Below are 15,601 nucleotides of genomic sequence, written 5' to 3' on the forward strand. Positions count from 1 at the left end.
GCATTTTACAACGTGTATTATGATATTTTAAAATGTTAATTTTGAGATGATGATGTTACAAACAAATAGAACACGTGCAATTTTTAAACGTATAACCTTAACACAGTATTTTAATTTGTATCTATTATTTTTTTTTTTCAGAATGCCGTTAATCAGCGTAGTCAGACCTCAGTACTCGAACAAATGAACAAATATTTCTATTTTACAAGGACGAAGGGTCTTTTTAGAATATGCTATCCCAAGGACAGGCCTCCAGCGGGTAAATATCGTTTCCGGCACAATAATATTGTATTATGAAAAGTATTAAACCACGCGTTTCCGAAATACATTTGTATATTGTTTGACCAGGCAATATAATATAACGACTTATAAATAAGGGTACTTTGAAAATTCGATGCAGTCAAATCGGTTTATCGGGTTACTAGTCACGTTTCTTTTTTTTTTGTTATAATATAATATTATCGCGGTAAATACAGGTTACAGAAAAATCGACTATTGGTAAAAAAAAAATAAATAAATAACCATTCACACGAACACTTATAAAAGATGGAAAAAAAATAATATAAATTATTTGTGAAATACAGTCTCGTTGAAATGGTTGTGTTTTGTATTTGCATTGGAATTGGGTTGAATAGCAGAAGGTTAAAGTAAAATAGAATGATACCATGTTATTTGGATTTATTGTTTTGTTACCTCCCCGCCATTCATATTATTACCTATAAACAGTAACGTGCAATAGTATAAAATAATATTGATATTATATTATTTTATTATTTGCATATTAAGTTTATACACTATATTATACAAATGGTTATACCATAATAGGTGTGAACATATATAAATGCTTAAACTCAAATATAAATGTGTAATAAGGCGTGTCAAATAAAAATTGATTTTTAAATTGTCAAGACATCATTATCATCTAATAATAAAAAAAATAATTGCAAATGTGATGCACTTTAAATTTGACCGATATTTAAACTGTGCAGAGTTCTATCATTGTTTTAAAATGTAGGTATATTGTTTATATCGGTATTTCAATAGAGCACAAACGAAGAAACGCTGTTGCACGAGCAGATTGTTGCAATAGTATGTATAATAATATTTTGTTAATCGTCTTAAATTTGTATTCAACTGAGGGCACTCCTTAAATTAGATAATAATCTACTTTTGTACTTGAAAATAGGGTCCTTGAAAAATTACATTTAAAAATTCCAAAAATCAGAATTTTAACACACTCATTGTTAAACAAAAAAATGGTAGTGTGAGCATACTTGGGATGAATTTACTATACATGTATCGTATATTCGTCGAAATTTGGTTCTTTACACCCAATGAGCTGACGTCATCAATCCATCGATTATTTAAGACGGATAAAAATTGCTCGTCGCGGGTTCAATCACACCTACATAACAGCTATATGTACAATAATATCATACTTTACCGTTAAACGCGTGTTATAGCATTACGATTAATAACAACAATAAAGGCGCTAGTCATAAGCCATTACGCAAGAGTTTTATACGATTCGCGAATCCGTTGGACGAAACGTCGAATTTTCAATGTCTCGTGGCGAATAAACAAACACAAAAAAAATAATAATAATACATATTTAAACGATCCATTGTAGTTGAATCCGTAAACAAGCGAGGTTAATGAATATAATAGTGATATATTTATAGTATAGTAACGTACGATCGCGGCAGCGTGAGAAATTGAGATGTATCATACAGTATAATGTATATGATTATAATGATTATATATATACACGTTTATCTCTTGTGCTGATGATAACCCATGATACAACATTATTAATTAGAATTTTCTCAATGTCCCGATTTTCGAATGGTTGTGAAACTCTCGCGATTACTGATAAAGTCGTTGCGAAATATTCTGATATTCCTACACTCGGTATTTTATTTATATATGTGTTTTGCAGCGGTTCTCAAACACTTTTGTTCACGGAACCCCAAAAACCAAGAATTAACATTTAAAAAAAAAAAATCGATAAATCATGCGATAATCATTACAATTTAGATAATAATATTGTATTATGGTGTGTTCGAAGAGTTTCTAGATCACTCTCACTGAACCCTATGGACTAGTTTACTATACACAGAACGATGTAAAAGTATAAACAGTAAAAAAATACTAGGGCGTCCACGTGGGGGTCAGATAGAGCCAGATGGCCCTCGCCCCTCTCAATCCCCCAAAATTTTGCACTGATGTTTGTACTTTTATAAAAGCCGTTTTTTCACTAAGATAATAATTATTTAATAAATGATAATTTAACGTTAAAAATTATAAACTCCAAAAACAAAATATTTAGTGATGGAACAGTCTCATACACGATGAAAACGATTTATTTTTTTACCAAGCTCATTGTATTAAATTATACATACAACACGGAAACGTAAAATAGTATTTTATATTATAATATGTTATGGTTAGATTCCTGCTTTCTGGTTAAAATCTCTGAGGGTGTCCTTGATTAAGTATGTACGGCAGTGCAATCAAGACTGGTGGGGGTGGGTTCAGAATGCATATTTTTATTTTTTACCTACCTATACCTACTTATAATATCAGGATAATTATTCATACCGATGTCGAATAAAATGTATTATTTGATTAGAATACTCTCCTCAAATATAGTTTAATGGCGAAGAGGAAGAGATGGCGATCCGGAGAACACCTCCCCGCGGTTGCGCCACTGACACCCATTGTATACTGTTCCTGATAAATGAATACACATGCGCGCACGACGTTTATTATAATCATTATGGATACCTACCTGAGATGTATTATAATATGTCTTTCGGTCGTCCATGCTCTATTTACGTTGTCACATATTCACTTTGCATGACCGTCTAGTTAATCTGCACGCGGCACGCTAGAAGTTTTCGTTTATTAATTACGGACATAAGTCTTTTTTTTTTTGTAATTTCGATTTCTCTCCTCGCAGTGCGTTATTATAACAGAGCACGAGGCGGCGGCGGGTTGCGACCATATATATTATTATTATTCGCTATACTACATAATATATATATATACACGAGTGTCTTTAATAATAAAATAATACACTCGTGAGCCGTGTTTCCTTCTCCGTTCGAAAAACTGTGTACATTATTATTATTATTATTATTATTATTATTATTATTACTAGAAACCCGACCATTGTCGCAATCGTATTCGCGCCGTCGTTACGTCACTGGCAGTCCACGAATAATAAAAAAAATGTGTTGCCACTACACTACACAGGTACATACCTACCATTATGATACAGTTGTATTATAGTTCACTGTTGGGCTGTAAGTCGCTCTCCCACAGAACCGAAACGGACGTAACTACACACAACAATAGAGCACACTGAGAATTGTCTACATACGCGTGTGTGTGTCGTCGGTCAAGGATCTAATATTATTATTACTATTTAATGCGTATTATATTATGTACAGTATACATAAAATGTACAGAACATAATACACATTATAATTATAATGATAGGCGTAAGAAAAAAAAATCCTCTTCTCGAGAATGGACCGATTCATCCGCTTTCGTACGATCCCGCGTGACGCGCGCGCACACATAACACAATATTATAATATTACATTATGATTATAATGGGTGGATACTATTATAACGTACCGAGTAGAAAACGACAGACTTTGCCTTCCGTGTAGATTAGCTAAATCGGCAATCCTTACACCAATCATCAGCTAGTTAACTCGATATGTGAAAGCAATAAATCAAAATATATGCGTTGCAAAAAAAAAAAAAAAGGCAGTTGTGATCACTGATTACGATATTATTATATTTTTGGCTAACCCGGTAGCTATATTGGTTATACCTTATATGGATAGACATTAAAATTAAATTAAATCATCTAAATAATATTCTAATATTGTTTGTGATTTAATTGTTTCGAAATTTTAGTTGCATCTGACTGCGGACCACTTAATGATGTATATGTAGTCTTTGCCATCATTGAATGATAAATTATTACCATATAATATATTAGGGGTCCTTATTTTTTTGAACTTTTACATTACTATAAGGAAGTAACTGGTTACATTTTGATTTTTGGGGCGACAGTTCACCGCTTCCACGTGCCACAAAAGGATAAAGTCTGAATTGAATAAAAATACGATTAATACAATTGTATTTTATCATAAATACTCGTATAGTTGCGTAATTACATAAATGTAGATTACATTTATCGTATAATAAATCGATTGTAAAAATTTCAAGTATATTTGAATAATTTTAAGAAATCAATTTTTCTAAATAAATGAATAATTAATGAGTATTTTACTAATTATTTTGGAAAATAATAGATTAACCAGAAATTATTTTCTGACATTATTTTAGATAATATTAAGTTTTTCAATAAAGGTTACTAAAGCTACTTTTTTAGCAATAGTTTGGCCCTTTGATAGCACGTGTGGAAGGGGGAGCTATGTTTACTAAATTAAACAAAAACTTAATTTTTATTTTAATGATTAAAATTGGAGGAGAGGGTTTATAAAAATTGTTTATTTTTATTTTTTTTTACCAATAAATAATGGCCATTTAGCTGGTATACTTATGAGAATGTTTTGTTTATTCATCATCTTTTAAAATAGATTCTCGTAATGTCGTACTTATATACAATCATTTAAAGGTTGTGAATGTAAGATTCGCTTTGGTCAAAATCAAAAATGTCATAAATAATTTTTTTAAATTATTTATTAAGTATGTTGACAATGACTATTAAATAGCTTTCTCATATTTTGTTTCCTATACGTTTTACCGATTTACATTACATTGTAATCGTACAGTATTCATTATACACTCACTAATCACAGTTTACAAGCGGAAGAAAACTGTACGAATAAAATAATAACACTGTGGTGATGTATAACCTCATTCGACCGGTTTTGCTTGAATCTTCGATTAGTCGAGGTACCATTTAGTTTTGGTCTTGACGTTTGCGGTTTTTGAAAAGAGTGGAAATTGCTATCGGCGCGAATGTTGATAATATTATATAGCATCGTGATTTTCTGGCTTAAATTTTGGCTTATATTTTGTGATAGATAAATAATGATTTTATTTTTATTTTTGACGAAACAAATTTTTCTCTCAATATTTTGCCTATTGTGTTAATAATGATTGAAACTAATTTTAACTAAAACTAAACGGCTATTGATTCAGTGGAAAAAAAAAATTGAAAATCTTTAAACATATTATTCAGCATTTTATTCTATATGCAGTATGTATTATATAATACAGATAATTAAAACATTTATGAATTCAAAAAATAATTTTTCATTAGTCGTCGATTCACTATAATTGTTTTATAGTAATCGTGTAATCAATCGTACAGTATATAAAGAAGACAATATTTTATTTTATTTTAATACCTGTACGAACATTTTTCAATTATAACGGGTTATCAAATTAAGATTACAGATATTGTACCAAATTATTTTGAAATCGTTAAACATATTATATTCTCGTGTTACTTACTTAAAAAACAACTAAATATTAAATAATAAGTGATTCTATCATGATGAGTTTACATTTTACCGTTGGAACAGGTTACAGTATACATGTTTATACATATTTCGGCATATTATTATATACCTGTTTTTTAATGCCACTAACGTGTTTGGATCTGAATTTCTTCCTGTTCAACATGAATATATAATATTAATCAATGAGAACAGGAACAATTTAGATAAAACTATGTCATTTGTGTATACAAATTTATATTTAAGGATTCTGTTGTCTCCGATAAATTTTCAGTTTATTACATGTTCTATTAAAAAATGTTTTTTATCTATTTATATCTAACGATTTTGAACCTATTAGTACATCGTAAATAGGTAGCTAAAGTTTTGTTTTGTAGTATATACAACTTGTACACATCGAACATTTTTGATATAGTTCAGTTGTAAATTATTCAACACGTAGTAAAGTTTTTAAGTAATAATTTATTATATAACTAGACTGTGCCAGCTAAATAAATTATGTTACTCATCTCTGTTAAACTGCTTCGTAAATTTACATTAAAAAATCGTTATATTAAATATTAACTATATGTACTTACCGATTAAACTAACTGCACGACTGCATAATATCCCGATTTATTTATATAGGATTAGGATTACGAAAATAAGATAATTTTTTTTTTTTTAATGTATAAATAATTTGATATTATACGTATTTTTTTTTAAAATACCGTTTGAATATAAACTTATAATATTAAATTCACATCTTGGACATTCATATCTACGTTCTACGAACGTTTTCTTATTTTTCAATGTAACAGCATTGATTGTAGAGTAGTCTATTCTATATAATCAATGACAATGGTAATATTAGAAGCTTTCATATATAATTAAATTTATTGTTAAGTTATTTTATCGAACGGAAGTGTGCAGATAATAACTATTACATCTGCGTATCATATTATGTTTTCCACTGTAAATTTTTTATTATTCTTGTGTAAATTGTATCATACTTATTATATATTATTATTAGATAATAATCTTATTGTGTACGATTTGTTTGACATAACGAATAATGATTTATAATAATTATCTTTGCCAGTAGATATATATTTTATTTTATAAAATAATAATAACAATATTATTTACATATATCTATAGTACGTGTGGTAGGGAGTAAGGTATATCTAATACATAACGCGTTCTTCGTAATTTTAAAATCTTTAAGTTCGGTTATTTGTTTACCAACCAAAAACTTTGGTAAATTTCAAAAAAATTAGACATTTTCGTTTTTATATAGAAGTTATTACTATACTGATAAAGCTTATTAAATGTATGGCAATAACAACAACAACAATGATACCAGAGTAACAATAATGCATGATGATGTTTGCATCTCGCTGGTTTAGAGAGTAAAATTTCTGGGTAGAACTCTCAGAAAAGGATAGTTCAAATAGTTCAAGTTATACTATGATATTGACGCGAACACCTAATGGCCATCACGATCATTTTAGCACGGAGCCTGCCGACATCCCGGGGCTTGTATATGGTATATATATATAATCTTAGGAGTGTCCGCATTCAGCATCAGCTGCCTGTACCGGTTCTCAGAGACTTGCCCACATTCCATGCGCGTGCGTGAGGGGCTCACCGGTAACCGGTTCCATCTGTGCCCCATAATTGCTTCTGTAGGACGTCAACCAAGGTCACGTTTAGTAGCACATCGTGTGCGCTTATAAAGGTATACCTCAAGAGAAAAGGACGAAAGAAAAAGCCATGAGGGAATCGTTATTACTACGGAGGTATTTTTTTTCCTCCAATCGTCTACGAATGCAATATTTCTCTTTTTATTTTAGTGGCCGATAGAAAGTGGTTGTGCATAGGTAGTGCTGCAGTGTGAGATTCCACGGTTTCACACTATTTGTCTGTTTAAATTTGCACTAATAACGGTTTTGTTTTTTCTCAAAGTATCTGGGAAAACGTTAATAATTATAATAATATAACTATAACAAATAACGATTATAATAATAGAAAAAAAACAACATACTAATAGATTTTACTTTGTGTTAGTAACGAAAAAAAAACAATGAAAGTATTATCATGCACATAGTATTCAGTGTAGGTTCGACCGTCCGAATAATTCAAAAATAAATTAACAAGTTTGTCAATTAAATAATTTTACTTGTATTTTCAAATATTAAAAGGATTAACCCACGCACTTAATAAAAACGAACAATGAGAAATTAATTATTTAAATGATAATCTCACCAAAATAATAATATATTATCCTATAGAGTATATATAGGTACATTTAATTATATAAGTTTTATACATTACGTGTGTACTATATTATGCACATGTATAATATATTACCTATATGATTATAATATAAGTGTACAATTTAAAGTTATATTTTAAATATTATTTTAAATTGTGGTAGGTCAAGGTTTTTGTCTGAAAAACTACATTTTTTCATCAAATATTGTTCGACTTGTTCAGAACAAGATTTTATTTATATGTATGAATTAGTTTGTAGAAGAAATTGTCTGAAAAATATACTATATTTTTCACTTACCGATAAATACGAAGAACGACCAATTAATAATTATATTATGTTATCCGAAATAGAACTAACGATGACTAAATAATAATAATTATATACTCGTGCGGGGGTTGATCAAAAAATATAAACACAACTAATACGGAGCCACGCGATCGATAATCAAACCTCTATCGAAGTGACAACGTAACATTTGACGAATTGAAACTAAACTATATTATAAGAGAAGGTACCTAACAATATCCTCGTAGGAACTGGTCCAATATTCGATGCGGTTCGGACCGCACGGTAAAACAGCGTGAACACATGGCACATTTGCGAAACGGACTATACAATGCCGCAGAGATAGTGGCGAGAATAATACATTGTAATTAACAAGTATGTCAAAGGAATACCCGGCATTGTAAGTCCTCCGAGAGAGAAAACCGCGTACAATTATCGTCCAACTCATATTGTAACATTATGTAATAATATGTTATGCTATAGGTATATCAGAACGTCCGCAGTGTATAAACGACAAATCAAGCTAGTTCGAAATCTCCGGTTTCCACCTATATAATATGTAACGCGTGTATGATCATCGCGGTGGTCACTGAATCGTGGTTCAACGATAATAATATTATTATCCAATCGTCAGAGTTTGGATTTCGAATGATTGCATATATTATAATATTGTTTGGACGCGTGATGGAGATTCTCAAACCAGTTTCTTGTCAGGAGTTAACCGCGAGTTTTGACGTTGTTCCGCAATTTTTATTCCCTCGTGCGAACCAACAACGATCTAAAAAAAAAAAAAAAAAATAGCAAATTATTGTTAATTCTACCTATTGGCGGCTAAGGCCTATTCGTATTAAAAACTAAAATCGAAACACGCAGACGTTACATTATTTTTGTTAACCTGGTATATATTTCCAATACCAAACGCTCTGATGAAATCACGCGACGCAGCGAATGCGGTAAATTCGTTTTCATATTCTAATTATCTAGACTTGACGTTTATAATAGGTACAGATAGGACAGATGACGATATATTTACCATCTAAAAAATTTTCTACTGCTGCCGCCACCGCCGCTTATTATTTATTTTTTTTGAAATAATAATCAATTATCGTAGATACCGACTAGAGTTTCTCTTGATTTAATTGCAAATAAAAATATGACGTGATTCTGAACCTCACTATATATTTCTAACTCTTATCTTATCACTATCGAAAAAAAATCTGTTTCTATTGTTTTCCATTAGATTCATTACGTTCATTTTTAACGTCACGCGTCATTCTTACGTATAATTATCGCAACGAAAACGTATCGTTGAATAGATACAATATTTTTTTCAATGAGAATGTTTGCAATCAAATATCTATTATAACATATTAACTATCTATTATTGGATTGATTCAATTTAAACATTTTGGTTTAGTCATCTTCATAAATTTGATAGGCTTTTCAGTTGAGTGTTTTTCATGTTGATCATGCAATATGAATACTTTTAAATTTAAATAATTATCTATAAGTATTATCTACCTAAGAGCTAAATTCTTATTTTGATTAACCCAAAATTGAGATAATATGAAATAAGACAAATATTTAATAATATATTATAATATAGTAATGCACAAAAATTATTAAATTATTTAAATTTTTACATTGTGTTAGTAACCTTGCTCAGTATATATAAATATTCAAACCAATGCATTACAATATTTATATACTAGTTGAGAACGATATTCTAAATATATTTGGCACTGTTTAAATATTGCAGAAAAATCGACTCGCTATTATTATTTTTTTCAATGTCATATGAACTATTAGGAAGTGATAAATTCTATTATTAATTCCATTTAATTTTTTAAGTGGTAGATCATCAAATATTGATGATTCTTACTGTTTTTAAGATTCTATTAAGTAAATTTATAGATCTAAATTTACAATACTTTGATATTAATAATATAATAATCATTCATTCCGTTGAATTATTATTTTTTGTTTCTTTGAAAATGTCATTGTATACCAGTGTATATTTATTATTTAATAATTCAGTTTATTGCCGGTATTTTTTTTGTTTTCCAATAAGTGACGAGTCCTCTACTTCTTCAATATTTATAAAAATAAATTATACTTAAATATTCCAAGATATTAAAATGGCAAAATCTATCAATACGAATTACTAATTATTATATAGTAAAATAGTAAAACATTTATTGAATTACTGGGTAGTTAGTGTATATGTATAAAAAAAATCATTTTATTCTTAGAATAGGTACTTACTATAATTATTAATATACGAGTATAAGAGTATAATATTACTATTATTTCAATATCTATCGAGAACAATGAAAAACCAGTACTTATTTAATGAATATTGTTGAAATATAATAATTAACTTACTTTCGACTTTAACCCATATTGGAAAGGAAGGTTAGATTCTAAACATAAATATCATAACAAAACCGAAGAAAGAAAAATTGTGTTCTTGATGTATGAATGATATGGATAATAAATGGAATGAGAAACTACTTTATTAATCAATTAATTTTTTTTGTTAAATAAAATGCATTGGAAATTAAAAAAAAAAATAATCGAAGAAGAATAGTGTTTCAATATGAAAACGAAATTGTTTTCGTTTGTAGATAGAATAACAATCTATTAATAATAACAATATACTTACGATTTACGATTATAATTGATTAAAATTATTAATTTGTTTTCAGTTGAAACCTATTTGAGTCCTGTAGAAACACATTGTATGAATGTCGACTATTTCTTCTTGGATCCAGAAAATCAGACACATGAGTTTTCTGAAGACGCCATGACCAGATTGCGTAAGTTTGAATAAATTATAGTCGTCTCTTACAGTCTTAAAATTAATCCACTTATTTCCATTTAGACATGGGCAGATCAACAATTGCGTTGTTCATAGTAAGCTTTTTCGTGATGTTCATCGCTTTTTGGACCGGAGTTGCGGGTTGCTGGAGACGATCGCCCGGAAATATTACGGCCACTGCAATTTTAGTATTATTGGCATGTGAGTTATATTGAAAATAATAAAATTTATAAAATGTATAAATGACTTATGATTTCATTGCAGGTCTACTTAGTGCTGGCGCTATGGGATTCTGGCACGGGGTGGAATACTACGAAAAGGAACGTGTAGTAGGAGAAGAGTTTTACCAGCAGTGGAATAGTGTAAGTACACTAAATAACTGATTTTCCAACACGATTACTGCCCCTCACAACCCACAATTTTTCATTAAATAATGATTGTATTTAAATTCTAATTATTGGAACTTTCGAATATTTAAGGAAATATTTGGGTTGTGTATCATATACTTATGTGGTTCTACAACAATTATCCATGCTAACGAATTTATTGTATACATATTATTTATACCCTTCTTATACTTTATTAATTTTTGTTGTCATGTTTGTGCAGATACTTAAGGACAACACTCGTATATCTTATGATTGGTCGTTCTTCATGGCGTGGACTGGCGTTGCATTTTCTTTGGTGTCTGCTATATTATTTTCCGGCGCTGCAATCTGTCTACGAGGCGAACGCGAAAGAGAAGAGGCTCTCAACATGCAATACTTAATGCCTGGTTAGTATAATATATATATATACTTAACAAGTGCTACTGACGGTGCTAATTTATTGCTGTTGGGCATTTATTCTCCGAAAGACATTAAATCGTAAAATGTTTTTTGTTAACGTGAACGAAGACATTATATATAGTAATATAAATGCACCATTTTATGCTTTGTATCACAGTGAAATAATATTGTACTAACATTAAAACAATTTAATATGGCAATATGATTTTCCGTGTGTTTTTGTTGTATATATTTTTATACGATCACGTATTGATATCGTATAAAATTAAACAACTGATTATAATGACTATAATATATATATTATGATTTTTTCAAATATTTTATTAATCGAATGTCCAGCACTGAATTTGGCAGATATCTTATATCTCTCACTATAGAATAAAATATGTTCAGTGACACATATCTGAAGGAAGTATAACAATATATACGATTATTTTTTTAAATGTCAAGGGCGCTGCTGAACTAATAGAAAACCTTTAGGACTTATAGTTCATAACTCAAAGTATAAGTATTTAATAGGAAAATAGTGTAGCATGAAAATAATAATGAAATTAGATGAATCGTGTACACATTGACCTTGGGCAAAAAATTTAACCAAACTTTTTCAAACACGTTGCGTCACGAAACTTGACCGACCTCTATAGTATTTTTAGTCAATATTAAGCACTCGTGAACATTGGGTTATTAATTTATTTTTTTTATGACACAACTATTAATAATCGTGTTATTGTACCGTGTTGTATGAATTAAATACCAATGGATGATAATTATTTTTCATTTACAGTTTATCCACAAAAACAGCAATATGCTTACGCTGGATACCCGACACCAAATACGTATCCATCGGGACCCTACTACCACGGACAGCAGCAACAACAACAACAACCACAATACGCTGGTCACTACAATTACTAGGCAAAATGTTATAAACTGGACCAGTCAGTTTAAAATGTTAATTTGTTTGTCCAGCCAATATATTATATACATTCGCTAAAAACCGAAGATGTATAGTTTTAATATTATATACTTCCTGTGTACAATTGGCTGGACATTATAAATACTATTGTTTTATGATCGTACATTTTAATGCGATTTTTTTATAAATACTCAAAATATGTGTGATCCTAAAACAATAACTTATAACTAATTTATAAATACGTTTCTATAAGCTCATATATTATTATACTTGACAGAACTCCACCTAAGTTGCTCAAAAAAAAAAAAAATAAATAATAATAATATTAAATAAAAATTATAATTATGATACATATATTTTTTAAACTAATATTATGTTATATCTGTTTGAACTTAGTACTAAAGATTTTTTTTTATTTTACAATTATTACTTTATTTTGTACAATTTTTATTTATGCATCATCGTTGTATATTTATTGAAGTCTATGTACCTATACATTTTTAGGTCTATAAAATAATTTTAAATGTTTAGTTTGTAATACTAATAATCTGAATGGTATTAAAATACATTTTTTAGGCCAATTTTAGAAAATTGACATGAACATAAACGGGCTGATTCATCCAAGTTAGAACAATTATAAGGATCTCCAGACTTTTTTATTATTACTATTTAAAAAAAATTGTTTATTTGTGTTTTAAAACATAGTGAGTTTGCCATACACAGATATACTACGTTAAATTTGTCGGAATTCGGCAATTTATTCACATGTAATTAATAATATTTTCCAATAATTATAATTGTATACAATATTTTTTCCATGTCATGAGTATTATAATTGATATTTATTCTAATATTTTAAGAAATATTGGTGAGTTGTACATTTTCATTTATTTTAAATAAATCATTCTTCAGATCACCATAAATATATTTGGCTAAAATTTATTATACTTACTATAAGAGTTTGAGTGTCAATAAAAAGGAACTAATGTCAGATATATTTTAAATTGCGAAATAGTTCATGTACAAAAGTATCGATGAGACATATAATAAGACATATTTAGCATTGTCAAAGCACGCCAGAATATAGGAAAGGCTGTCAATGTTAACCAAAAAACAAGGTTTAATGCAAAAACTTGATTAGATTAACACGTAAATAGTGTACAAAAAAAATAAAGAATGAAAATAATAAAAATGACTTGTTTACCTTCCTAGATATAATAATAATAATATTATGATTGTTTTTCAAACTAGGAAATCGTTAACAAATTTTTATTTTTTTTCTACTTTGATATATAAATAGTAGGAATATCATATTTTTTTCACTACATATTAAATTAATTCTTTTTACATTTTAGTTGGTTGAGTTTACTGGTATTTTTATTGTTGTTTCGTCATCTCGAAAATGTTTTTAAAATGTTATGTTATAGTTCAAGAGTAATTTGTATTCAGTATTTCTATAATGATAAATTGATAACTTTTTTGTTATTTCTTGTAAACGATCTTATTATATTTTTCTTCATAGATACATTTTTAGAGATGTGAGTTTATATTATATAGCGGTACAAAATTGTATTATACAAGGTATTAAAAACATATGGTATACAATTATTTTATACTGATGGTATAAAAAAAAATACTTACTTAAAACTAATAATACCCATGTTTATTTAAACTTTTTAAAGAGTAAATAAAGTTTATAAAACTTTTTTTTTTTACTAAATTTATGATATTAAATTTAAGTAAGTACTTAGTAGTTATAGTACTTACAAGAAGTAAAAAATGAGAAACCAGAAAGTTAGTAGATATATTTATATACTGGTTGACAGATAGGTTACTCAAATCCTAATTTATTTCGAAATTTATTAAGACAATTTATTAGATATTTTAAGAATATAAGTTATTATGAAATATAAATTATAATTAAAATATTTTAAATTTAAATTATTTCTAGTCACTAAATATCTGGTATATAAACATATAGTACATCGTAATTGGTAGCATGACTAAATATTAATTTAGTGAATTTGGTCTAAAATAATTCTTGTATTATGTATTTTTAAAATATGTTTTCTGACCTATTAGCCATTTTTTCAATTAATCAATTTTAAAATGATTCATATTTCATATAATTAACTATGGTTTCATAACCTGTGTTAAATTTTCAATAATATAAGCTACTGCAAGGTTCTATACGGAACAATACTGGTATAAAATAAAATAATAAAATATTATACTATACATTGTACAAAATTGTATTATTATAATAAAATAATAATGTGTTGGAAAACGGTGCACGAGAGTTGCTATACAACATATATATGCAGAAGTTAAAGTTATGAAGGAGACGGATGCAAGGGGACTTAGTTTTGCTACTTTTAACCTCTGAAAAAGTGTACTTTTTGAAATGTTCTTCAAATTGACAGTTGGTACAATTACACCTTGAAGATAAATCAGAATGATTTCATTTGTTAAAAATAATTTTTTTATTTTCAAAATGTTATGATTTAATTTTTATTAAATACTATTCAGTTTTAAAAAGTATTTAGTTCAATTTGTTTATCATCTAGCTAATCCTAATGTTTAATTATACACTTTTATTTTATTTAATATTATAATATTTATTTTATTTTTTATTTATATGCAGACATTTTTATATCTGTCTATTTGTCTATTATATTGATATTGTATTATTTTATAAGTATACTTTACTTTATTCCATTACATATAATTAAATATTTTCTTAAATAATTATTACTTAATTTAAATTTTGAAATTTTGTGTTAGAGTTTGAATTAGAAAAATTAGAAACAAATATTATAAATTAGGATGTTAATTAATTTTATACCGCTTATGAGGTATTATTTTAGAGATAATAATAGATATTAATGATACTATGAATACAAAGACACTCTTTCTATTATTGGTTATTACAATACCATTGAAATTTGAAATTTTTCAAGCAATAAGAATGATTTATGTTTAGATGGTACGTTTAAAATATAGTATAATATGTTATCACACTTG

At 27.9% G+C, this 15,601-nt stretch overlaps 1 protein-coding gene across 1 annotated transcript in view; it reads left to right on the forward strand.

Moving 5' to 3' along the window:
• Window positions 1-13,500, forward strand: part of LOC132919973 (uncharacterized) — a 29,640-nt gene extending 16,140 nt beyond the window's left edge. The window contains exons 2-7 of the mRNA XM_060981946.1: window positions 142-259; window positions 10,761-10,871; window positions 10,937-11,074; window positions 11,138-11,235; window positions 11,483-11,648; window positions 12,446-13,500. Of these exons, the coding sequence (XP_060837929.1) occupies window positions 142-259; window positions 10,761-10,871; window positions 10,937-11,074; window positions 11,138-11,235; window positions 11,483-11,648; window positions 12,446-12,576 (762 nt within the window). The 3' untranslated portion in view covers window positions 12,577-13,500. The remainder of the gene's footprint in view (window positions 1-141; window positions 260-10,760; window positions 10,872-10,936; window positions 11,075-11,137; window positions 11,236-11,482; window positions 11,649-12,445) is intronic.
• The last annotated feature ends 2,101 nt before the right edge of the window (window positions 13,501-15,601 follow it).

Source organism: Rhopalosiphum padi, chromosome 1, assembly GCF_020882245.1.
Source record: "Rhopalosiphum padi isolate XX-2018 chromosome 1, ASM2088224v1, whole genome shotgun sequence".
Classification (NCBI taxonomy): domain Eukaryota; kingdom Metazoa; phylum Arthropoda; class Insecta; order Hemiptera; family Aphididae; genus Rhopalosiphum; species Rhopalosiphum padi.